The following is a 27,104-nucleotide window of genomic DNA, read 5'->3' on the forward strand; positions in this document are numbered from 1 at the left end:
TGATGCAGGACCAGCAAGGATATATTCCCAGACACATAACAATTATGCGCCCATCTGTTCCAAGGATGGGGGAAGTCACAAAGCGACCAGAGCAAATCAGGTGGATGGAAGAATTAATGTCTTAAGGGGAAATCTCCTGTTCGGGAAAGGGTGAAGCCCACGGTGGAGGGAACTTAGGGCTGCATTTAATTTTCCTGGTACTAGTCCTGCCCACCAGTTGGAGAACCGATGGGAGGTCTGCACCACTTCAGTGAGGGAGGCCCAAACAAACTGAGTGCGTGTCAGCAATTTAGGTGGTTAGCTCTGGGCCTGCCCTGGGATTTAGAACCAGGCAGTGGAAATCCCGCCGACCAAGAGCTGCTGGCCAATCAAAATCCTGAAGTTCATCGAATCATAGAATCTACGGCATGGAGACAGGCCCTTCGGCCCAAACTGGTCCATGCCAACAAAAAAGCACATCTAAACTAACCCCATTTACCTGCATTTGGCCCAAATCCCTCTAAACCTTTCCTATCCATGTATCTGTCCAAATACCTTTTAAATGTTGTCAATGTCCCTGACTCAACCACATCCTCTGGCAGCACATTCCACCCTCTGTGTAAAAAAGTTGCTCCATAGGCTCCCAATAATTCTTTCCGCTCTTAACTTAAACCTATGCCCCCTAGTTCCCGATTCCTCACCCCTGGGAAAAGGCCGAGTGCATGCTCCATGCCACTCATGATCTTATACATCTCTATAAGATCACCCCTCAGTCTCCTGCGCTCCAAAGAAAAAAGTCCTGAGCCTGTCCAATCTTTCCCCATAGCTCAGTCTCTTGAGTCCTTCTCGAATAGAGAAGCAGAAATCCTGTTTTATAAAATTGCATTGTTGTTACCAGTGCTAATGGTGACATTCGTTGGAGCTGGTCTGGTTGTGTGATGTCAGACAAGTGGTAGGGATGAGGGTTCTGGCCTGGTCTCTCATGTGGCCTCAGCTGAACATTTTGAACGAGCCTGCGGATCCCCTGGAGGACCCTTGCGGGCCACAATTGCAGAACTACCGGGATGAGCGCTCGGCTCCCAAAATCAGTCCTCTCAGCCCTTTGTAATGATTATAACGTAACAGTCCTATAATGTAATGGGATTGCCTAAAAGCTCAGGCATCATGAAAGACTGCTTCCAGATTAAGCACTCCTGCAATAATTTAAATAGTGGAAAATCAGGTGGTTATGATTCTGCAATTTCCCAAACTCTGCTTCCCTGTTAGATCCTGAAAGAAATTGGAGTTCTTTCAAAAACTAACAATTTGCAATACGCTGTAGGTGTAATTTGATTCATGACATGTAGTGCGTGTGGAAAACATAGGAGGAACAAGTCAGCTTGGAATTGTGGCCATTAAAGCTCTCCACCAGAGATGGTAAGGTAAGGGTTCCTTTCTTGATATCTGGGTCAGTTGCAGACTCTTGAGATTGGTTGCCATGAGTAGTCAACAACTTCTTTATTGATGGGCCACGGGACCACTAGGTAGTACAGGGTGAATCAGGTAGAACTCCGCCTTTCCCCATTTAGTACTTCCTGCTTTCCCTGATTGGGGAAATCAGTCCTATAACGTAAATGATTCCAGTTTTGATGTTTTAAAGTATATTTTCTACAGGTATTGTCATTAAATAGAAATTTCCACATGACTTCCTACTATATATCTTTAATTATACACCTTTTCTTCTCTCCCAGGTTCTGGTTACTCCAAGCCACTGACCAATTTGGGTCCTTTTACTTTATTTGTACCCACCAACAAGGCCTTTAAAGAAGTTAATGTAAGTTCCAGGAGGTTGAGCTGCTGATAAGAAATCTTCTTTATAACTTTTATGGTGCGGAGAGGGGAGTGGTTTGTGTATAGCAAGATGAGAGAGTTACTGTTGGGCTTGGGTGCACTTTGTGTTTTGAACATTTGAGCCTGGATCTTAAACTCCAGCAAGAATGGTGTGTGGGGATGAGGGTTATTACAGGGCCAATGCTGTTTCAGTATCCTCACCTGGCGACATTTTACCATCACCAAGTGTGTTTGGTGTGAAGTCCTTGAGAAGAACAGTAATATATTCAGCCAGACGCATTCAGAATCTGAACTGTATGTGCTGTTAGAGCATGGATCCATTTGATCTCATTAGACTCTCTCTGCTGGTACATGTGTGCATGGTAGCCTCAAGTGGACAAAGTGCATAATGCAATTTTCAGAAGATTACAGACGTGGGGGAGGGGGTTGAATTAGGGGGGTTCCACTCGATGTTATAAAGTCACAGGCCAATGATATAATTGGTGCTGTGACAGGATGTTAACCTCCCATGAGTTTACAAAAAATATTTTATCGAAAATCCTTGTGGGTCAGGAGGAACAAGAGTGCTCCCCACCAAGACCTCACACCTACTGTACACCAGACCCCTCAAGGATACCTTAGGCATTCACCAATGCCATCACCCCCTCTGCACACTGACATCTACTGCCAAAGCCCTTGCCCAGCACCAGGGTTATGCCCTTGCACTCAAAGCCTTTCTATCCAATAGGATATTAAACCATGGTCTAGTCTGCCCTCTCAGGTAAAAGTAAACAATCTCTTAACCAATGAGATCTCCCGATGACCTGATCATTATGTGTCCCTCAAATTATCTGGTCATTGTCACAATGCTGTTTGTGGAATCTTGCTGTGCTCAATTGACTGCCATGTTTCCAACATTGCAACAAAAGTGCATCATTAGCTGTCAAATGTTTTAGGATGTCCCAAGATTGTGATTATACAAGTCGAATGGGGGGGGGGGGGGGGATTTTCCAGCCGTTCCTGTCAGTGGGATTTTCCAGTCCTGCCGATAGTGAACCTCTTCCGCGGGTTTCCTGTTGGCAGGGGGTGGATTCAATGGGATATCTCATTGACAGCGGCTGGACCAGAAGGTCTTGCTGCCGCCGAGAAACATGCCATGGGGGGAGCGCAGAAACCCACCCCCTCAATTATCTTTGCCTTTCTTATCTTGTAATGAATTGACTATGGCCACACTTTGAAGCAGCTATACTGAAGTGGATGAGATACCTTATGATAATATATAAACTTTTCTCATAATAAATATCTCATATTTTAACCCAGGTAAACAGGCTTTTGACAGACAAGGACAGAACACAGTACCTTGCAAAGCTGCACATCATTGCAGGCCAGCTAAGCATTGCAGATTTAAACACCACCGACTCATTTTACACTTTGACTGGAAGGTCAGGAGCGACCATACTTAGAGGGAAGGTGAGTTCATAACGTGAAGGAAATATTTGGTTGAACAATTTATAAGAGCAAGATAAGGGCAGCACAGTGGTTAACATCGCCGCCTCACAGCACCAGGGACCCAGGTTCAATTCCGGCCTTGGGTGACTGTGTTAAGTTTACATGTTCTCCCCGTGTCTCCGTGGTGCTCTGGTTTCTTCCCACAGTCCAAAGATGTGTAGGTTAGGTGAATTGTCCATGCTAAAATTACCCCTTAGTGTCCAAAGATGTGCAGTTTGGGTGGGGTTGCATGGGGGGTAGGTGTGGACTTGATGCGCCAAGTGGCCTCCTTCTGCAATGTAGCAGGATTGATGGACAGATGGCCTTTTCCTGCTCCCCTTTTCCGTCTTCAATTAGATCATCCCTCAATCTTCGATATTCAAAGGAACAACTTTTGTTTTGCATTTGTACCAGTCAACTTTGCTGTGTGGGTGACAGGAGGAATGTGAAGTGATACTCCCGGCAGAGGGTAACTTCACAGCACCTGTGGCGGTTTCAACATGTACATCCCGATAGATTCAGGGACAGAGATTGCAGAGTATAGAAAGTCAGTAGATTAACAGCTATATGGTCGGCGGGTGTTCTCCTCGACACACTTTGATCGCCTGAAGGAGGCAGAGAGGATCTTTTCTGCATTTTTTGGTCTCACACACAAGGTTCCATTATTGTGGAAGTTGCAGGATATGCTGGGGATGGGACTTGTAGGAAGTATCCAGTCAGGATCCTCCAGATATCATGGTGTGTGGGGCAGGCTTGATAAACCAACTCCTGTGCCGGCCTGTCCTTTTGTACATTCATATATCAGACAGGTGGATAATTGGGAGCACGCACAGTGGAGATCCCCAGTATCTATTCTTACTGTTGCAGCTTCTGTTCTTATCCTGTAACAATTCCCAAATAAATATTATTATATGGTGGGAGAGAAAAAAACACATCTTTGTGCATTTGTTCATTTGTCACTGCGTGTCTCGGAGCAAGAAGACAACCAATAAAAAAATAACAAACATTCCTTTGTGATTTTATTTGCCTGATGCTGCTCAAAAGCAGGAAATGATTTTATTTCAGTCTATATCCTTCCTATGAAGCCAAGTACAATGGACAATCAGCACTGTGGTGGGTAGACTGAAGACAGCAAGCAGTTCAGAAACTTCCTATTTGTATTGTTAAAGTTAGCATGCAAAGGACGGTCCACTTACTTCGAAATAAACAACCAAGGACGAACTCTGGGCACTTTATTTACACAGTTTATCTTAATTACTTCTGTCATCCTATAAGATTCAGGATCAGTACAAATGGTGTAGTCTATTTGATTGATTGGAAGTGTGCATGAAAATACATTTAACTGGGCTTTATTCATACTGCAACTGTACGAGTGTAAAGCAGTCGGATTTACACCAAAGTTAAGAAGGTGCAGCTTACATCTGCAGTCTGTGCCTGCTACTTGGTCCTGATGTGAAGCTGTGAAGCAGAGAAAGGTTCCACAGAGGGGGCAGTCTCACAATTTCAGCATGGGGCCTGTCCTTGATCCTTTATAGTGTGAATGCAGTCCTAAAGAGCAACAATAAGACATGATATCACTGTGCACAAAGAGTTATAGGCAGATCTCAAATGCTGTTACTCTCCATGTGTTTCAGCTTTGATTGTCGATATCTTTTGTGTTTCTCTTCATTAGAATAACCAGCTAAAGCTACGCATTAGTGGAAGCAACAAAAAGGCACGGATCCTAACTGGGAATGTTATTGCCTCCAATGGCCTGCTACACGTTGTCGATAAAGTGATGGACGGGATTGAACCCACAGTTAAAAGCAGCAAGGAGGTAAAGTTAATGGGCCACCATAGAGGCAAAATTCACTCCATTTGAATGTTTTACTCATGAAATGGTCTAACAGAGCACTGCATTTTGAGTGGGAGCAAACATTCCACATTCGCAGATGGGAATTGTATAGCAGATAGTAGTTCTGTGATTATGGGATAGGACGACTGACACTAAGAATCGTAGATGGCGGAGGTCATGCGAATCCTTAGGGAGTTTGGGGACTTTTCGGGGTATAAACTCAACGTGGGGAAGAGTGAGCTCTTTGTGGTGAATTCAGGGGACCAGGGAAGGGGGATAAACGAGCTACCGCTGAAGAGGGCGGAAAGGAGCTTTCGGTACCTAGGGATCCAAGTAGGTAGGGGTTGGGGGGCCCCGCACAAGCTCAATTTGACGTGGTTGGTGGAGCAGATGGTGGAGGATTTTAAAAGATGGGATATGCTGCCACTCTCACTAGCGGGTAGGGTACAGTCGGTCAAAATGACGGTCCTCCCGAGGTTTCTGTTTGTGTTCCGGTGCCTTCCCATTATGATCCCCAAGGCCTTTTTCAAACGGGTAAGCAGGAGCATCATGGGATTTGTGTGGGCGAATAAGACCCCGAGGGTGAAGAGGGTGTTTCTGGAGCGTAGCAGGGACGGGGGGGGGGGGGGGGGGCTGGCGCTGCCGAATTTGTGCGGCTATTATTGGGCAGCCAATGTGGCGATGATCCGTAAGTGGGTAATGGAGGGAGAGGGGGCGGCGCGGAAGAGGCTAGAGATGGCGTCCTGTGTGGGCACGGGCCTGAGGGAGCTGGTGACGACACCGCTGCCGCTCTCGCCGACAAGGTACACCACGAGTCCGGTGGTGGCGGCGAAGCTGAAGATCTGGAGTCAGTGGAGGCGACACAGTGGTGAGGTGGGAGCCTCGATTTGGTCCCCGATTCGGGAGAATCATCGGTTCGTCCCGGGAAGGATGGATGGGGGGTTTTGGAGCTGGCATCGGGCAGGGATTAGAAGAATGGGGGACCTGTTCATTGATGGGACGTTTGTGAGCCTGGAGGCGCTGGAGGAGAAGTTTGAGATACCCCCGGGAAACGCTTTCAGGTACATGCAAGTGAGGGCGTTTGTGAGGCGGCAGGTGAGGGAATTCCCGATGCTTCCAGCACGTGGGATTCAGGACAGGGTGATTTCGGGTGTATGGGTTGGAGAAGGCAAGGTTTTGGCGATTTACCAGGAGCTGAAGGAAGAGGAGGAGGCCTCGGTGGAGGAGTTAAAGGGCAAGTGGGTGGAGGAGCTTGGGGAGGAGATAGATGAGGGTCTGTGAGCTGATGCCCTGAGTAGGGTTAATTCTTCCTCCTCTTGCGCCAGGCTCAGCCTAATACAGTTCAAAGTTACTCACAGAGCGCATATGACAGGGGCGAGGTTGAGTAGGTTCTTTGGGGTGGAGGATAGATGTGGGAGGTGCTCGGAGAGCCCGGCAAATCACGTCCATATGTTCTGGTCGTTCCCGGCGCTGGATGGGTTTTGGAGGGGTTTGGCGAGGACTATGTCCAAGGTGGTGAACGCCCGGGTCAAGTCGAGCTGGGGATTGGCATTATTTAGGGTATCGGATGAGCCGGGAGTGCAGGAGGCGAAAGAGGCCGGTATTCTGGCCTTTATGTCCTTGGTAGCCCGGGGGAGGATTTTGCTACTATGGAAAGATGCGAAGCCCCCTAGTGTGGATGCTTGGATCAATGACATGGCAGGGTTCATCAAGCTGGAGAGGATAAAGTTTGCCTTGCGAGGGTCTGTGCAGGGGTTCCTCAGGCGGTGGCAACCGTTCCTAGGCTATCCCGCGGAGCGTTAGGAGGAGGTCAGCAGCAGCAGCCCAAGGGCGGGGGGGGGGGGGGGTGGGGAGGAGAGGGGGGGTTCTTTTGGGGTGGCATTTGGGTGAAGGTGGGGGAGTTTCCCTATTTCTGTTTTTAAATGTTATAGTGGGGGTTATTGTATATGGGGGAAATCCAATGTATAATCTCTGATTGTTGTGTTCTTGTTTCTTTCTTTTTGTTGGGGGGGGGGTTTGTTGAAAATTTGTTGAAAAATTTGAATAAACATATTTTTAATAAAACAGAATCGTAGAATCCCTACATTTGGCCCATCAAGTCTGCACCGACTCTCTGAAAGAGAGTCCCAAGCCCACTTCTATGCCTTATTCCTATCACCCCTTAACCTAACCAATGTATCCCTGAATGCTAAGGGGCAATTTAACATGGCCAATCCACTGAACCTGCACATCTTTGGACTGTGTGAAGAAACCGGAGCAGGGTTCAGAACCCCATTGTGACACAGTGAATCTGATCATGTGTGAGACGGCAGCAGAAAACAGTGGTGAAAGTTGCTGTAGAGTGGTGTGTGGTATTATAGGTATTACGGTACCTGATAGGCTAAAGGTGGAAACTGTATGCTTTCTATTGGTTAGAGTGTATGATAGCTCCGCCCTGATAAGCGGGGTATAAGAACCCGTGCCGCCCCAGCAGCCCTCATTCTGTACCTGAGCTGCTGGGGGAAACATCTAGCTTATTAAAGCCTTCAGTTGGACTACAACCTCGCTTTAGTGGTCCTTGATCATGCATCAATTTAATAAGCTAGTTTTTTTTTAAGGAGAAAGGATGGAGCTCCGAATCAAGCCGGAGTGTCTGCAACTTAGCTCCCATGTGGCGAACTCAGCGGCAATCTTTAAGCACTGGCTGGCGTGCTTCAAAGGGTATCTCGAGATGGCCGAAAACGCACCCACGGGAGAGCAGAAACTGCACGTCCTGCACTCAAGGGTGAGCCCGGAGATTTACACCCTCATCGAGGAAGCGGAAGACTTCGATGCAGCAATCGAGCTGCTAAAAGGACACTATATTCGCCCGGTAAACCAGGTCTACGCCCGGCACCTGCTTGCAACAAGGCGTCAAACCCCTGGGGAATCGCTGGAGGAATTCTACCGTCCACTCCTGGTGTTGGGCAGAAGCTGCGGCTGCCCGCAAGTTTCGGCGAGCGAACACACGGAACTTTTAATCCGGGACGCTTTTGTGGCAGGTATGCTATCGTCACAAATCCGCCAGCGCCTGTTAGAAAAGGGCAACCTGGGTCTCAGGGAGGCATGGGCCCTTGCATGCTCCCTGGACGTGGCCTCCAGGAACGCCCGCGCTTACGTTCCCAACTGCGTGTCAGCCCCCTGGGCAGCGTGGAACACCTCCGCGGCCAACCCCGAGACTTCCCCCATTCCCCCACAGGCCTGCGCTGCAAGGCGGCTTGGCAACCCCGAGGGGCCCCGCTGCTACTTTTGCGGGCAGGCCAAGCACCCCCGCCAGCGCTGCCCGGCCCGCACATCCACCTGCAAGGGATGCGGCAAAAAGGGGTATTTTGTGGGGGTATGCGAGGCCCGGGTGGTTGCCGCGGTCTCCAGCGGTGAATGCGGACCGCAACCACAAACTTCTCTACGGGCCCCGTGCGGCCAGCGGTCGCCGCCATCTTGTTCCGCGGACGCCACGTTGGCGGGATGGGCACCGCCATTTTGTGCACCCCCAGCCATGTGCGACCAATGGCAAACGCCATCTTGGATAAACCCCCAGGAACCCAACTCGGCTGACCACACATTGCCCGAACAGAACTCTCAACTGCTGCGACCAGCCTCGATGACTATCGATCAGTCTCGGCCTCGAACGCTCTCAACCGCTACGACGACCGTATTTATCAACGGGCACGAGACGTCCTGCCGAATCGACTCTGGGAGCACGGAGAGCTTCATACACCCCGACACGGTAAGGCGCTGTTCTCTCCTCATCCACCCCGTGAATCAAAATATCTCCCTGGCCTCCGTGCTCACACTCAGTGGAGATAAAGGGGTTTTGTGTAGCAAACCTCATAGTCCAGGGAAGGGAGTTCAAAAACTTCCGTCCCTACGTCCTTCCCCATCTCTGCGCGGCTACACTCCTGGGTTTAGATTTCCAGTGTAGCCTTCAAAGTCTGACCTTCCAATTCGGCGGCCCTATACCCCCCCTTACTGTCTGCGGCCTTGCGACCCTTAAGGTCCACCCGCCTTCCCTGTTTGCGAACCTCACCCCGGATTGCAAACCCGTCGCCACCAGGTGCAGACGGTACAGTGCCCAGGACCGGATCTTTATTTGGTCAGAGGTCCAAAGGCTACTGAGGGAAGGGGTCATTGAAGCCAGTAACAGCCCCTGGAGAGCTCAAGTAGTGGTGGTAAAGACCGGGGAGAAGCATAGGATGGTCATCGACTACAGTCAGACCATCAACAGGTTTACGCAGCTGGACGCGTACCCTCTCCCCCGCATATCCGACCTGGTAAACAGGATCGCGCATTATAAGGTCTTCTCCACGGTGGATCTCATGTCCGCCTACCACCAGCTCCCCATCCGTACTAGTGACCGCAAATACACTGCCTTCGAGGCAGATGGGCGGCTCTATCGCTTCTTAAGGGTTCCCTTCGGTGTCACCAACGGGGTCTCGGTCTTCCAGCGCGAGATGGACCGAATGGTTGACCGGTACGGTTTACGGGCAACATTCCCGTATCTCGATAATGTCACCATCTGCGGCCACGACCAGCAGGACCATGACACCAACCTCCAAAAATTTCTCCAGACCGCTAAAATCCTTAACCTTACAGACAACAAGGATAAATGTGTGTTTAGCACCGACCGTCTAGCCATTCTCGGCTACGTAGTGCGAAATGGAGTCACAGGGCCCGACCCTGAACGCATGCGCCCCCTTATGGAGTTCCCCCTCCCTCACTGATCCAAGGCCCTGAAACGCTGCCTAGGGTTTTTTAGATACTACGCTCAGTGGGTCCCTGTTATAACCTGCCTGCTTACCATTGGCTGGGGACAAATGACAATCCCACAATCCTGTGGGAGTATGAGCTTCCCCAATGTGGGGGGCGGAGAAATCATTAGCAGACTCCCTGTATGAATAAAGCTGGCCAGTTTGGAACCAGCAGGAAGGAGTAAGCAGCAAGCGAGGTTGCTGCTGTTGTGTATATATATGTTATTGTAAATAAATGTTATTTCTTTATATCCTTGAAACTCGTGCTGGATTCTTCATGGCCCTCGCAAAACTGGCGACGAGGGTTAAAGTGAATAGCTGTCTACACTGCTGAAGCCACCTCCCTGGATTTTTGTTGGATACAGGTTGGAAGTTGTTTTCTATTATACCATGCCTCTTTACGGACATTTGGATGTTTTTGATGTTGCTCTGGAAAGCTGGAACCAGTACGCACAATGGACGCGTTACTATTTCTGGGCAAACAATATCACCAAAAACAAGTGCCAGGTGGTCATATTGCTCACCGCCTGCGGCCCCCATACGTTTGGGGTGATTAGGAGCCTTACGTACCCAGCTGTGCCGGACACCAAACGTTTGATGAACTTGTGAATTTAGTGGGGCAGCATTTTAACCCAACCCCGTCCACGAGAGTCCAACGTTACCGGTTTAATACCGCTGAGAGGACTCCAGGATTGCGGAGTACTGTGACTATGGTGAGACCTTGTCAGAAATGTGACGCGACTGTTTGGTTTGCGGTATTAACAATGCGGCCACCCAGAGAAAGTTGTTAGCTCAGCCAACATTGACTTTTCAACAGGCCATTCAAATAGTATTGTCCCGAGAGAGCGCAGAACGAAGAGTGCAGGAGACACAGGGAATGGAAGTGCATGCCTTGGGGCGCAAACCCTTCCGTCCGAAAGCGTCCCTCCGCACTCCTGCGGTACCTTGGGCGAGACGACGTCCGGATCGACGCCAGTGGCCGTCGGACATTCCTCCCCGAAGGGAGCCTTCTCCAGAACCAATGGATGAGGAGCCATGTCCGTGTCAGACTTGTAGGCGCCGACCCCGTCGCGGACGCCGGTCCTGGGGATGCCAGAAGCGCCGTCGTTCCGACCGAAACTGGGACCAGTCCAGGGGCCGTACCTTCCATGTGGATGAACCTGCGGCGACTACTCCTGAGGATGTGGAGATGGAGGACGACTGCCTGCAGCTGCACTGTGTGGCAGCTCCCCGTGTGACCCCCATTAAGGTGACAGTACAGGTCGATGGTCAGCCGCTTGAGATGGAGTTGGACACTGGCGCAGCGGTCTCCTTGATCGCCCAGAGGACATTCGACCGCATCAAGCAGGGTATACAGACCCTTACATTAACCGACACACAGGCCAGGTTGGCCACCTACACGGGGGAATCATTGGACATTGCAGGAACTATGATGACCCCAGTTGTTTATGGACGGCAAGAGAGGCGTTTCCCACTTATCGTGGTGCGCGGCCATGGGCCCAGCCTGTTGGTCGGGACTGGTTGCACCATTTGCGGTTGCAGTGGCAGCACATCCTCCAACCAGTTTCTGGAGGGTTGACTGAGGTGCTCGGACGATACCCAAATGTATTCCAGCCTGGTTTGGGGAAAATAAAAGGCGGCGTAGCCCATACCAAGTTGAACCAGGAGCCACACCGCGCTATTTCCGGGCGCGCCCGGTGCCTTACGCCTTGCTTGAGAAGGTAGAAGGGGAGCTCACTCGTTTGGAAACTTTGGGTATTAATCAGGCCCGTCCGTTTCGCTGACTGGGCAGCACCAATTGTACCTGTAATGAAGCCAGATGCCACAGTTCACTTGTGCGGCGACTATAAACTTACAGTGAATACGGCTTCCCGACTCGACCGATATCCAATGCCTCGCATAGAGGATCTCTACGCAAAGCTTGCAGGTGGACTCTCGTTCGCAAAATTAGATATGAGTCACGCCTACCTACAGTTGGAGCTGGACCCTGCCTCCCGACCATATGTAACGATTAATACACACCGGGGCCTGTATGAATATACACGTTTGCCCTTTGGAGTATCCTCTGCCTGCGCTATTTTTCAATGCATTATGGAGGGCATTTTGAGAGGTTTACCACGTGTCGCTGTCTACTTAGATGACGTTTTGATCACAGGGACGTCGGAGCAGGAACATTTGGAAAATCTGAAAGCGTCCTTAGACGCTTCTCGGAGGCTGGAGTCTGTTTGCGTTGCACAAAGTGCGTCTTTCAGGCAAAGGGAGTAGTCTACCTGGGTTATCGGGTGGACCGCGAAGGTTTGCACCCCGTCGCAGAGAAAGTGCGCGCGATTCAACAGGCTCCCGCCCCGACTGACACTTCGCATCTTCGTTCTTTTCTCGGCCTCGTAAACTATTACGGGAAGTTCCTCCCCAATCTGGCAACTACGCTGGCCCCGTTGCATCTTCTGCTAAAGAAAAATCACACCTAGGCTTGGGGTCAGCCGCAAGAAACCGCTTTCCGGCGGGTAAAACAACAATTGTCGTCGTCTGGGTTACTAACACACTATGATCCTGGAAAGCCTTTGCTCGTCACATGTGATGCATCCCCGTATGGTATTGGGGCCGTCCTGTCCCACAAGATGGAGAACGGGGCCGAGCGGCTGATAGCTTTCGCCTCCTGCACATTGACTGCAGCGGAAAAAAAGTGAGTGCAGATCGAGAAGGAAGACCTGGCGGTGGTCTTTGTGGTGAAACGTTTCCACCAGTACGTGTATGGCCGCCACTTCACTATCGTGACTGGTCATAAGCCTCTGCTGGGACTTTTCAGAGAGGATAAGCCAATACCGCCCATACCTTGCTTCTGCACGGATCCAGCGCTGGGCTTTGTTGCTCGCTGCATACGAGTATTCTCTGGAGCACAAACCAGGAACGCAAATAGCGAATGCCGACGCACTGAGCCAATTGCCTTTATCGACTGGCCCCATGTCGACCCCCACGACCGGTGAGGTGGTTGCAACCCTAAATTTTATGGACACCTTGCCTGTCACGGCATCACAGATCCGTGAGTGGACCCAGACGGAGCCAGTCCTGTCAAAGATTCGGCACATAGTCCTGTATGGTGGGCATTTTCCTCCACGCTGTCAGAATTCAGCGTGGAAGACGGCATCCTCTTGTGGGGGGCGCGTGTGATTGTTCCGGAAAAAGGACAGGCGCTGATACTAAGAGACTTGCACAATGGGCATCCAGGTGTGACCAAAATGAAAATGTTGGCCCTGAGTTATGTTTGGTGGCCAGGCCTCGACGCCAACATTGAGAAGGTGGCCGAAAACTGCTCCATTTGTCAGGAGCATCAGAAGCTTCCGCCGGCCGCGCCCCTACATCACTGGGAATGGCCAGGTCGGCCTTGGGCGCGCTTGCATGCGGATTTCGCAGGCCCTTTTCAAGGATCCATGTTCCTTTTATTAATCGACGCCCAGTCTAAATGGCTAGAGGTGCATAAGATGCTCGGCACAACGTCCTGCGCAACAATTGAGAAGATGCATTTGTCTTTTCGTACACATGGCCTCCCCGAGGTGCTGGTCACGGAAAGCGGCACTCCATTCACCAGTGAGGAGTTTGCAAGGTTCATGAAGATGAACGGCATACGCCATATCCGCACTGCCCCTTACCACCCGGCTTCAAATGGGTTGGCAGAGCGCGCGCAGTGCAGACATTCAAACGAGGCCTAAAGAAGCAGCCTTCCGGATCAATGGCACGAGACTGGCTCTCTTTTTGTTTTCGTATAGGACCACCCCCCATGCGGTGACTGGGGTAGCTCCCGCCGAACCCCTAATGGGCCGGAGACTTCGCACCCGCCTTAGTATGATTTTCCCGGACATTGGCGCAAAAGTACGCCGCACACAAGAACGGCAGGGACAGGGGTTTTCTCGGCATCAGCTGATTCGGCAGTTTGCGCCCGGTGACCCAATGTTCGTTCGCAATTTTGCTGGTGGTGCCCAGTGGGTCCCTGGCGTAATCTTTCGCCAAACGGGCCCTATATCTTACCAGGTGCAACCCAGGGTCGTCTCCAGCGCAAACATGTAGACCACGTTCGGTCCAGAAGACTATCCCTTCCACAGATTCCCCGCCCCCGGAGCTCATTGCTACAGCCACAGAGACCAGAGACAATGGAAAGTAGTCCTCACAATCTTCCTCTGGTGCCTCACTCAAAGCCTGCGCAGGTCGTTACAGAACCGTGCGGAGATAGAGATGCCGAGATGACAGAGGCAGCAGACTCTGACTCCGCGATGGAGACACAGGACGCATCAGAGGGGGAATCCTCGGGCCCACGGGCCGTGGATGTACAACCGTTATGCCGTTCATCACGGAAGCGCCGGTCTCCGTCTTGTTACACGCCGCCCGATCCAGCGCCTCGTGCAAATGGTGTCCGGCCTGCGGCAAAACGGGTCCGACGCCCTCCTTCGCCAGGGTCTTTGGTGGATTCCTTGGACTTTGTGGGGGAGGGATGTTATAACCTGCCTGCTTACCATTGGCTGGAGACAAATGACAATCCCACAATCCTGTGGGAGTATGAGCTTCCCCAATGAGGGGGGCGGAGAAATCATTAGCAGACTCCCTGTATAAATAAAGCTGGCCAGTTTGGAACCAGCAGGAAGGAATAAGCAGCAAGCGAGGTTGCTGCTGTTGTGTATATATATGTTATTGTAAATAAATGTTATTTCTTTATATCCTTGAAACTCATGCTGGATTCTTCGTGGCCCTCACAAAAGTCCCAAACTACACGGACAAGGCCTGTCCCCTGATCCAATCCACAGTTTTTCCCCTGTCAATAGAGGCCCGCCAGGCGTTCAGCCGCATCAAAGCAGACATTGCAAAGGCGATGCACGCAATCAGCGAGTCCCTCCCCTTCCAGGTCGAGAGCGATGCGTCCGACGTAGCTCTGGCGGCCACTCTCAACCAAGCGGGCAGACCAGTGGCCTTCTTCTCCCGTACCCTCCATGCTTCCGAAATCCTCCACTCCTCAGTTGAAAAGGAAGCCCAGGCCATAGTAGAAGCTGTGCGACATTGGAGGCATTACCTGGCCGGCAGGAGATTCACTCTCCTCACTGACCAACGGTCGGTGGCTTTCATGTTTGATAATGCACAGCGGGGCAAGATAAAAAACGACAAGATCTTGCGGTGGAGGATCGAACTCTCCACCTACAAGTACGAGATCTTGTATCGTCCCGGAAAGCTAAACAAGCCTCCTGACGCCCTGTCCCGCGGCACATGTGCCACCGCACAAGTGGACCGCCTCCGAGCCCTCCACGAGGACCTCTGCCACCCGGGGGTCACTTGCTTTTTTCATTTTGTCAAGACCTGCAACCTGCCCTACTCCATCGAGGAGGTCAGGACAGCCACCAAGGACTGCCAAATCTGCACGGAGTGCAAACCGCACTTCTACCAGCCAGAGAAAGCGCACCTGATAAAGGCTTCCCATCCCTTTGAACGCCTCAGCATGGACTTCAAAGGCCCCCTCCCCTCCACCGACCGCAACACGTACTTCCTGAACGTGATTGACGAGTACTCCCGGTTCCCATTCGCCATCCCCTGCCCCGAAATGACCGCAACCACCGTCATCAAGGCCCTCCATAGCATCTTTGCACTGTTCGGGTTCCCCGCTTACATACACAGCGATAGGGGGTCCTCCTTTATGAGCGACGAACTGCGTTAATTCCTGCTCAGCAAGGGTATCGCCTCGAACAGGACGACCAGTTACAACCCCCGGGGTAACAGACAGGTAGAGAGGGACAACGGAACGGGCTGGAAGACCGTCCTGCTGGCCCTACGGTCCAGGAACCTCCCAGTATCGCGCTGGCAAGAAGTCCTGCAGGGTGTCCTCCACCCCATCCGGTCACTGCTTTGTACGATCACCAATCAGACACCTCACGAATGTCTCCTTGTCTTCCCTAGGAAGTCCCCCTCGGGGACCGCGCTCCCGACCTGGCTGGCAGCTCCCGGACCCATCCTGCTCCGAAAACACGTGCGGTCGCACAAGTCGGACCCGTTGGTCGAGAGGGTCCATCTGCTCCATGCTAACCCCCAGTACCCTGACGGCCGACAAGATACGGTCTCCCTACGGGACCTGCCACCCGCCGGAACCCCACGCACATTCCAGCCACCAATCCCACCCTCCCCTCCACCGCAGCACCTTACAGGAGGATCGGTCCTTCCGCCGCCCCCGTCTAGGCCCCCACCCCCACCCACCGACGCCCCCCGCAGGCACTCCCTTCCCAAGTCAGCCGTTTTCCCCACCAGCGCCGTCTAGGGGTGACGAAGCTGCCATGGAGATCGAAGCCACGCTCCCGGAGCCACAGACGCCCGTGCCTCCACCGGAGTCACTGCCGAAGCTCCGACGATCACAGAGGACGACCAGGGCCCCCGATCGACCGATTGCTTCATTTTAACTGTAATCTGTAAATATAAACCATCAAATGTACATAGCTACCAGACTTGTAAATAGTTACTAAACACTGTACAGAGGTATTACGGTACCTCCATAACTAATTATACCATGTTGCTATGTTTTGTAGTTTCTGGCCACCACCCCCGCTGGACTCTTTTTTAACAGGGGGTTAATGTGGTATTATAGGTATTACGGTACCTGATAGGCTAAAGCACCATTGGTGGAAACTGTATGCTTTCTATTGGTTAGAGTGTATGATAGCTCCGCCCTGATAGGCAGGATATAAGACCCCGTGCCGCCCTAGCAGCCCTCATTCTGCACCTGAGCTGCTGGGGGAAACATCTAGCTTATTAAAGCCTTCAGTTGGACTACAACCTCGCTTTAATAGTCATTGATCGTGCATCATGGTGAAAATCTGACTGGTTAACGAATGTCCTTCGGGGTGGGAACCTGTCAGCTCTCAGCTTACTCCGTTGTCATGTGATCTTACATCACTGATGATGTAGACTGTCTATTTACATATTTAACATTAACCCATTACACCACATCTCTCCCCAAGTCTCTGATCTGATTAAATACATTATTTACATTCTCATACACCTTCAACTCTGATCATTCAATTCCCCTAAATTAAAGAGAAAAATCTGCCAGAAATCTGTATCTTATGCTCTCCTTTCTGCGACCCATGTTGGGCGCATCTGTTTTCCGAGTCCATTAATAAGGTTGTTTATTTCCTTGCTCCCTCAGAAAACCCTGTACACGATAATTTCAGAAAATGGAAAGTTCAAGAGGTACATGCAATTTCTACAGGTAAGAGTCGGTGAAAGATAGGGATGAATTCTCCACTGGGGGGGGGGGTTCTCTGTTCCGCTGGCAGCGCACTCCCACCCCGTGAGTTCCCGGTGGCGTGGGGTGGCTACAATGGGAAATACCATTGGTCAGCGGCGGGAACGGAGAATCCCGCTGCCAGTGTCGGTGCGTCACCGAAAAACACACGGCTGGGGAGGCGCAGAATTCAGTCCATTTTATTACAAAATTCAAGAACTATGGGGAATAATGAATAATGATGCTTTAATGGCCTTTTCATAAAATTCATTCCTTTTGGCTCCCTTAAGAGGAACTAGTTCAAATGTGAGAAGAGCTTCAGTCGGTTACTGCCAATCTTTTGAAAAAAAGTAAGAAAACTAATAAGATGTCACCTACTCAGCTTGCTGTGCTTAGGAAAGAGAGACCTGAGGCAGCTTTGTGTCGATTTCCCCTCTCGTTTCATTAATGTTCTCCTTTTTACAACCAGAAATGTAATCTTGCCCAACTCCTTGAAACTTCTGGACCGTTTACGGTTTTCGTTCCAAGCAACAGTGCTTTGGACGGCATAGAGGGTGAAGCACTGGATTACTTGCTTTCAACAGAGGTAACAAAAGCACTTGTTTTCTGCTGTGGAAATGTTATTACAATACTAAACCCCACTGCCAGCTTATAGGTAGATTCGAATTGTGTTAGGCCTGACGGGAGTAGGGTTTTAGCAGAGCCAGTAAATTTCTGCCTGTGGAATCACACAAACCACAATGAATTTCCTCACCCTTTAGGTTTTTTTTAATAGCATGTTAATAATGAGGCAGTTGCGAGATTCTTTACACCTGAACGCACTTCTTTTGACATCGGCCTTGGTTCTGTGGCAGCACGAAGATATATCATGTCATGGGTTCAAGACCCGCTTCAGAATCTAGAGCGCATGATTTAGGCTGACGCTACGAGTGCAGTACTGAGAGAGTGCCGCACCACCCGAGGTGTCATCATTCAGATGGAGTGTTACAAAGACCCATGTCCCTGTTGAGACAGATATAAAAATGCCAATGAACATCGAAGCAGAGTGGTGGAGTTCTCCCATGGCCTTTACTGAATTTTATTTCTCAAGTAAGTCTTCCAAAAAGCGATTAACTCATCTCCTGGCTGCGGAATCTTGCTGTGCACAAATTGGTTTGGGCGACAAATACAACAGAGCTGTACTTCAAAAATAATTCACTTACCACGAAGAATGTTGTGAGGATGCGAAAGGCATTAAATTAAACAGCAAAATTCTTCAGGTGCTGTAAATCTGAAGGTTGTATATCTGTAAATGCTGGAAGTATTCAGCAGGACATCTGTGGGGAGAGAGAAACTGAGGCCAATCTTCTCCATCCCTTTCCACAGGCGGGATCCTCCAGTCCTGCTGATGGTGCCCCCCCCTTGTCGCATGTACCCGCTTGGAGCGCGCGGGGGCGGGGGGGGGGGGGGGGGTTGGGAGCAGCAAATCCTGCCCAGTGTTTTCAGGTTGATGACCCTTCATCAGAACATAAGGGACAGGATTGTCCATCCCGCGCCCCCCACTGACAGTGGGATTCTCCGTCCCGCCAGCCGGCCAATGGGGTTCCCCATTGTGGGCAGCCCCATGTCATCGGGAAATCTCCAGGCATGGGAGCGCTGCTGGCGTAACGGAGAATCCTGACAGCGGAGAATCCAGCCCAAGGCTTTTCTTTAAATGGGATCATTTTCTGAGTGTGTGAATAGTTCTGAGCAACGAGCTCGGTGAGTCTCTCTGCTGATAGCATGCCTGTGTGAACGGCAGTCTATTCTGTGCAATGTCAGAATTATTTGTGGTGTTTGTAATATTTCATTCCATTCTTGTCCAGGGCAAATGGAAGCTTAAGGAATTGGTGAGACATCACATCATTCCTGCAACTGAGGTTAGTTCTTCACTAATCAGAAAACAATTGTGAAGTTACACAGCAAGAGCAAAATACTGCGGATTCTGAAAAAGTAAAATAAAAACAAAAACGTATTGGATATACTCATATGGGCATAGTGGAAGAAAGAACAATAAGGAAGGTCTGGGGTCAGATGCAAGGCAGGAGTGAGTGAATGACAAATTGTAAGCAAAATGGGGCAAAATGAAACAAATATCAAGAGATATGTCTCGAGGAGCTGTAAGTAAATCAGTGCCAGTACCTCTTGTCGGGGAGCAGTGGTTATGATCTGAAATTACCAAACGCAATGAAAGTTCTTACACTTGAGGCAGCATGAGGAAACATTTTTAGGCAGCGAGCTGTTGTGATCTGAAGTACACGGCCTGAAAGGGCACTGGGAGCAGATAACGTTCAAAGAAGAATGGGCAATATACTGGGGGAAGAGCAGGGTATTGGGTCAATTGTATAGCTCTATCACTAGTGCGATAGGCCGAAAGGCCTCATTCTGTGCTGCATCATTCTCTGGTTTTACAACTGAGGTGCTGTTCCTCAAACTTCAGCTGATAATAGTGTAGGGTGTGAAAGACACTCAAGAAAATTCAGCGCTTATGTAAGTTCTGACTAAGTGGTAGATCTGGGAAATGGAGTAAAAGGAAAACCTAGGATCAAGTATGAAATTAAAATAGATCTAGAAATTACAGGTATTACATAGAATTACATTGAATCACAACATGGAAACAGGCCATTCTGCCTGACTGGTCTACTCCAGAATTTCATAGAATCTCCACAGCGCAGGAGGCCATTCGGCCCTTTGGGTCGCAACCGGCCCTCTGAAATAGCACTCCACCTAGTCCCATTCGCCCATCCTGTAACCCCACCTAACCTGTACATACCTGGACACTAAGGGGCAATTTTATCATGGCCAATCCACCTAACCTGCGCATCTTTGGATTGTAGGGCCAAACTCCCGGAGCACCTGGATGAAAACCACGCAGTCACAGGGAGAAAATGCAAACTCCACACCGTCACCCGAGGGTGGAATTGAACCCGTGTCCCTGATGAAGTGAGGCAGCAGTGCTAACCACTGTGCCACCATGCCGCCCCAATGTATGCTCCAGTGTAGTCTCCTCCCATCCCTTTTCATCACCTTTATTTTCTTCCTGGATATATCCTCACTTTAAAAACATCTTTACTCTCCACCCCAACCCCGCGGTAGCAAGTTCCACCACTCTCTGGGTAAAGAGGTTTCTTCTGAATTTCCTATTGGATTTATCAGTGGCTATCTTAGATTTATAGCTGCTAGTTCTGGCCTCTCCGGTAAGTGGAAACATCTTCTCTGGATCAAACATATGAAGTTGTTGAAAGCAATATTCAGATTGGAGGGTTATAGGATGGCTAGGAGAAGGGTGATATGGAGGAACTTTTAATCTAATTCACTGGGTAAGAATTTCATGGGAACATACGGATCATTGATTTAAATCCTCCCAATATTAACCACCACTGACTTTAGTGGGTAGCAAATTCTGGAATGGTGTGAAACCAGTGTTGCCTCTGACCCTGTTAGTTTCAAATGGATGGTTTAGGTTAAAATAAGCCCCAGTGATTGTTCTTGAAGCTTGAATTGTGTACTAGGTCAGTGACAGAAAGGTCAGAGTGAGAAAGGGGAGGAGGGGCTGTTAAAATGATGAATTACAAGTAACTCAGTGTCTGGGCTACTGTAGACAGAATGGGGGATTTCGACAAGACAAGACCCAGTCCAGATTTGGTCTCCCAATGTAAAAAAGGTTATACATTAAGCAGTGAATATGGATAAGGGGAGGTGGTAGCATGGTGGTTTGTAATCCAGAAACGCAAGATAATGCTCTGGGGACACGAGTCCGAAACCCACCACATCTGGTGTTAGTTTAATTTGTTTCTAATGTATTTTATTCCAAACTTATTCAATCAGTTACAAAACATAAATAATCCGGGGAACACGCTTCCCAGCTCACAGTTTTACAGTCTGTACAAGATGTTTTCCCCGTTTTCACCCCGCGCACCCCCCTTTCCCCCCCCCGCTCCCCCACAATGAACAGCTCCTCAAACATGGCCACGAACAGTCCCCACCTTGTATCAAAGCCCTCTGCTGAACCCCTCAGTTCATACTTGATTTTCTCCAACTGGAGGAAATCATAGAGATCCCCTAGCTAGGCCACCACCGCCGGCAGCGATGCCGACCGCCTTTCCAGTAAAATTCTCCGCCGGGCAATCAGAGAGGTGACGGGCACGACATCGGCATTCCTCCCTCCATCAGCTCTGGCTTCTCCGATATCCCAAAGATCGCCATCATCGGTCTGGCCTGACCTCCTCCCCCACATTCTTTGTTAGCGTCCTGAACACTCCCGCCCAGTATCTCTCCAGCTTCTCACAGCCCCAGAACATATGGACATGGTTTGCTGGTCCCAGTCCACACTTCTCGCACTCTTCTGCCACTCCCTGGAAGAGCCCACTCATCCTTACACGAGTCATATGTACCGTGTGCACCACCTTAAACTGTATCAAGCTCATCCTCGTAAATGAGGAGGTCATGTTCACTCTACATAATGCTTTGCTCCACACTCCCCAACATATCTCCCCCCTCAACTCCTCCCCCCATTTCTCCTTGATCCTCGCCACCTGTAGCCACCCCCCCCCACCCCCCGCTCTCCCAGGCACCCAAATATGTTCCCAATCCTCCCCTCCCCTCCCATGTCCAGAAGGGCATACTTCGGCAGTCTGGGAAATCCTTCCCACACTTTCCGTGCAAAGTCCCTTACTTGTACATACCTAAATTTGCTTCCCCTTGGAGCACTACCTTCTCCCTCAGCTCCTCTATGCTTGCAAACCTCTCTTCGAGACACAAATCCCTCGGGTATTAGTCTAATGATGACCATGAAACCGTTGTTGATTGTTGTTAAAAACCCACCTGGTTCATGAATGAGGAAGAAACCTACCGTGCCAACCTGGTCAGGCCTACAATCCACCCCAATGTGGTTGACTCTTAACTGCCATCTGAAATGGCCGAGTAAGCCATTCAGTTCCAGGATAATAATAAGACGGAATTGGGGATCTTGTGGCACAATGGGTGGTTTCCCTACCTCTCGAGCCAGAAGCTCCAGTTTGAGTCGGGAGCCTTCATCATGTGGGCAAACAGGTTGCATGTCAATCTGTAAAAGGGTAAGATCAGGACAGATTCCTGGCCAGTCATGTGGTGGAAAGAGAGCAGGCGCCTCTATCATCACTTGAGTTCTGAACTGCTTTGTGCGTGTAAAAGTGCATGTTGCCACAGCAACTCGGACCCTTTAAGGTGTTGTGGATCAGATTGGTCCCAACAGCATAGAATTTAATCTCTGTCTGGCTGGGATTGACTGGGACCAGCCTCCTTGCCCCACCTGTAAAGTGCTGTGGTAGATTGCACTGCCCTGGATTAAGTAAGGGCAAATAACCCAAGATATTGGATTGTAGTAAATACACATTGCTTTTGTTATGTGTTAACCAGCTGGAAGTTTCGAGTCTCCTCTCTTCAGCCAACATCCTGAGCTTAGCAAATCAACGCGTGGCATTGAATGTTAGCTACAATGTAAGTCAATCCTTTACTCAATAATGAAGCATGAATTCACGTGTCTTAAAAAATCTGATTTGTTTCATCAAACACAGGACATTTACTTGGATAGAATTTCCAATTTTATTTTGTGTGATATAGCATTATCGTGGATGAACAACCTGTTTTACTCCCATTGGTTTCAACAGGGATTTGGAAAAATGTGGAAAACTGGTAAAGCTGTTATTTATTGCCCATCCCTGGTTGCCCCTGAGAGATGGGTGTGGGCGTTCTTCTTGAACCTTTGGCATTCACTCCCTCCACCAGCAATGCTCAGTGGCAGCAGTGTGTACCACCTACAAGGTGCACTGTGGCAACTTATCAATTGCCACCTTCCAAACCGATAAGCTGCACCACCTTGAAGGACAAGAGCAACACCTGTGATTTCCTCTCCAAGCCACACACAATCCTGACTTGGAAATAGAGTGCTGCTTCTTCATTGTCGCTGGGTCAAAATTCTGGAACTCCCTTCCTAACAGCACAGTGGGTGTACCTACACCGCAGGGACTGCAGTTGTCCAAGGAGCCAGCCACCTTCTCAAGGACAATTAGGGATGGGCAATAAATGCTGGCCTAGCCAGCGACGGCCACATCTCATGAATGAATAAAAAAGTTGTAGTTTATGCACTGAAGTGGTCCAGACAGTGCGGTTAGCGAAGAAACTGCAGGATTTTGTTCCTGTGATTCCATTTATCAAGTCTGTTGTTATATTTTTCCCCTTGCCCAGTTAGTGCTCTACCAGCCGTGGTTGCTAAAAGACATTCTGTGTTCTGGGATCCTGAGCAATCTGGCCAACAAGCCCCAGGATTCCCAATCCTATTTGTGCTCATATTTCTTGCCCATTGCTTTATCCTGTTCGGATTCTGAAGGGCCTATAACTTTGGAAAGGCCTGTTATTTGTCTCATTGCTGGATAACCATCCAAAAGAGCACCCCACCCAGGCCCTCTCCCCCGCTCTATCCCCATAACCCCACCTAATCTTTGGACACTAAGGGGCAATTTAACATGGCCAATCCACCTAAGCTGCACATCTTTGGACTGTGGGAGGAAACTGGAGCACCCGCAGGAAACCCACACAGACACGAGGGGAACGGGCAAACTCCACAGTCGCCCAAGACCGGAATCGAACCCAGTCCCTGACGCCATGAGGCAGCAGTGCTAACCACTGCACCACTGTGTATGATCTGACAGCAGCAATGGCTTGAATGATGTGCAGTTTGATAGCAACCTGAAGCTAAACTTGACATATGGCTTTGAGGCTCTGAAGTATGTGCCAAAGCTGCCTACCTAGACCACAGCTTGAGCACCCCTTGCGTAAGATATCTCATGCAAAGCATAAATAAGGGAATGAAAATACACAATGTCTAGGTCCTCCCAAGATAACGTGACTCCAATGATACAGATTGATTCATGGATGAGCCAAATACTGGTGACTTTGACGTACAGCGATTTTCGTAGCTTGTTTCAAAATACATTTGTAAGTTTATTTTGGGTGTCAGCTGTGGTTAGTTGGTAGCAGTCTCAGCTCTGAGTTATAAGGTTCCACGTTTAAATCCCATTCCAGCGCGTCAGTGCAACAATTAAAACTGATACTCCAGTTCAGCACTGGGAATGTGCTGCAGTATTGGATGTCCTATCTTACAAATGAGGTGTTAATCCGTAGTACTGTCTGTCTGCCTTCTTGGTAGAGGAGGTGGATCCCATGTCACACTTTTAAAGAAGAGCAGGTGAGTTCTCCCTAGTGTCCTGGCCAATGTCCTCAACCAATATCTCTGAAAACTGGTGTGGCCGGAAACTTTTGGCCTACATTTCAAAAGTACGTCATTGACTATAAAACTCTGAGATGGCCGGTGCTTCTGAAAAGTGCTATGTAAATTCAGGTCTTTCTTTTAAGCTTTTTTAATCTCTTGCGCAGGGGCAGATTTTACTGGGTGACCCGAATGTAGCTATTGACGAAACGGACATACTCGGCAAGAACGGTAGGATCTACTCTTTGAATGGTGTTCTGGTTCCTCCATCCATTCTCCCAATCCTTCCACATAGATGTGACGACAAAACATACAAGATTACCAAGGTAACAGTTGGCATCAGGCGAAAGGACACTAGGATTATTTGATGCGTATTTCTCATCTTCAAAAAAGTCATGCTGATAGTTCACAAAACAGTCTTTTTTTTTTTGAAAATCTTTTTAACCCCCCGGGTTGCGCAGTCCTTTGGTTCTTCATCTTTTGTTTTCTTTTTTCCCCTGGCTTACTCCTCGTTGCTGGCCTCAAACAGGTTTTGGAACAGGCCGATGAACTGCCCCCAAGTGTCCAGGAAGCCTTCCTCTGACCCACGGATGTCGTACTTGATCTTCTCCAGGTGGGGAAATTCCGAGAGGTCAAAGAGCCAGTCTGCAGCTTTGGGTGGTGCTGCCAATCGCCAGCCGAGCAGGATTCTCCGGCGTGCGATTAGGGAAGTGAAAGCAAGGGCGTTGGCCCCCTTCCCCATGTGTAACTCTGGCTGCTCCGATACCCGAAGATTGCCACTATTGGGCATGGCTTCACCCTCACCCCCACAACTTTGGACATTGCCTCGGAGAAGGCGGTCCAGAACCCAGCAAGTTTGGGGCAAGCCCAAAACATGTGTGTGTGGTTGGCCGGGCCCCTCTGGCACCGCTCACATTTGTCCTCCACCTCCGGGAAGAATCTGCTCATTCGGGTTCTGGTCAGGTGCGCTCTGTGCACCACTTTGAGCTGCATTTGGCTTAGCTTGCGCAGGAGGAGGTGGAGTTTACCCTGCTCAGTGCTTCACTCCAGAGTCCCCATCCTACCTCTGTCCCCAGTTCATCCTCCCATTTTTGGCTGGTCCCGTCCAGTGGTGTTCAGGCTCTGACCAGTAGCTGTCCGTATATTTTCCCACATTGCCCCCACTTCTTGCTGCTTGTGCACAAAACAGTCCTGACACCTTGGCATTCCCTCCCTCGCTCTCTCTGCCCCCCCCCCCCAACCCCACCCCCCACCCCCATGCCACTCCCCATATCCACTACCTGTATAGACCTTATTCTAGTGGGAGGACAGAGGCAGGTACATGATCCACATATATACTGACCCTCTTTGCCAGTTAACTTTAAGGCCTGGTTTGTAGTGGAACCTCTGTCTGCCCAGAGCAAGGTCAGCTGCAATACAGTTAGCACGGCGAGGATAAAAGACCTCCCAAGCTAGGAACTTCCTCCTCCCAGATATGGAATTAAATGGTTGGCATGCCAAGAGATAGTGGGTGGACCGGTCTGGGCCACAATGGAAGAGGCACCCACAAGGGGGTCCAAGCCTTGGTCTTGAGTAACTTGCCAAAGGTAAGAAAGTGGGACAGTAGCTCCGCTGCCCCAGTCAGAAGGCTTCTGGGATCTCTTGAATCTATTCCCTCCCTCCAACTATGGTGGTTGCCTGAGATGCACCCTTAAAGCACAGGCAGCCACCAGCAATATTCATATTAGATAACCTCTCAATTCTAGTGAGGTCAAGTGCGGAGGTTGTGGGCAGACCACTCAGGAGCTATTAACCATGAGGATTATTTAGAGGATTTTCAGCCCCATTTATTTCTGCTACTAACTTAATACAAAAGAAGCATACCTGAGAGTAATCTGGAAAAGCTACACACCACACACGGATCCTTGCTAATCGCGGGGGCGTATAACATCCACCAAAGTGATTTTACCCCTTTTTAGTAACCCCCACCTATATCAATCTAATTCTTCCTCCAAATCTCCTTAGATTTAGAATGAGTCAGAAAAATAGATAATTTTAAATGTTGTATAATGTGATCTTTAAGCACCATCACAATTATTCTTTATGTTATTCACTTATACATTATTGATTAGCACTAAGAAACTAACCATAGATGTTCAACTTCAAGACATTTAAAAACAGATCTGGAATTGAACAACATAAAACCATAAGACCCAGAAATAGGCCATTCAGTCCATTAGATCTGCTCCGCCATTCAATGAGGTCAGGACTGATCTGAAATTAGAATCCTCAACTCCACTTTATGGCCTTATTCCCATAACCCTTGATTCCCTTACTGATTAAAAATCCATCTACCCCAGCCTAGGTACTTAACGACTCAGCCTATGGTAAAGAATCCCACAGATCCATTATCCTCTGAAAGAGGAAATTCCTCTTCATCTCTGTCTCAAATGGTCGATCCCCTTACTCTGAGATTATACCCTCTGGTCCTAGACTCTCCCACAAGGGAAAACAACCTCTCAACATCTACCCTTCAAGCCCCCTGTAAAACTTATATGTTTCAGTGAGGTCGCCTCTCGTTCTTCTAAACTCCAATGAGTACAGGCCCAACCTACTCAACTTCTCCGCATAATAAAATCCCTCCATACCCAGGATCAACCTAGTGAACATTCTCTGGACTGCCTTCAATGCCAGTAATCAATTAATAAAAGTCTGGAATTGAAAACTTCTCCGTAT

At 49.6% G+C, this 27,104-nt stretch overlaps 1 protein-coding gene across 1 annotated transcript in view; it reads left to right on the forward strand.

Annotated features, from left to right (window-relative positions):
- Nucleotides 1–27,104, forward strand: part of LOC140396386 (stabilin-2-like) — a 246,525-nt gene that overhangs the window by 40,577 nt on the left and 178,844 nt on the right. The window contains exons 11-18 of the mRNA XM_072484967.1: nt 1,710–1,792; nt 3,109–3,258; nt 4,949–5,092; nt 17,048–17,110; nt 17,595–17,711; nt 18,970–19,023; nt 22,541–22,621; nt 24,557–24,715. Of these exons, the coding sequence (XP_072341068.1) occupies nt 1,710–1,792; nt 3,109–3,258; nt 4,949–5,092; nt 17,048–17,110; nt 17,595–17,711; nt 18,970–19,023; nt 22,541–22,621; nt 24,557–24,715 (851 nt within the window). The remainder of the gene's footprint in view (nt 1–1,709; nt 1,793–3,108; nt 3,259–4,948; nt 5,093–17,047; nt 17,111–17,594; nt 17,712–18,969; nt 19,024–22,540; nt 22,622–24,556; nt 24,716–27,104) is intronic.

This window comes from Scyliorhinus torazame, chromosome 19 (assembly GCF_047496885.1).
Source record: "Scyliorhinus torazame isolate Kashiwa2021f chromosome 19, sScyTor2.1, whole genome shotgun sequence".
Lineage (NCBI taxonomy): Eukaryota > Metazoa > Chordata > Chondrichthyes > Carcharhiniformes > Scyliorhinidae > Scyliorhinus > Scyliorhinus torazame.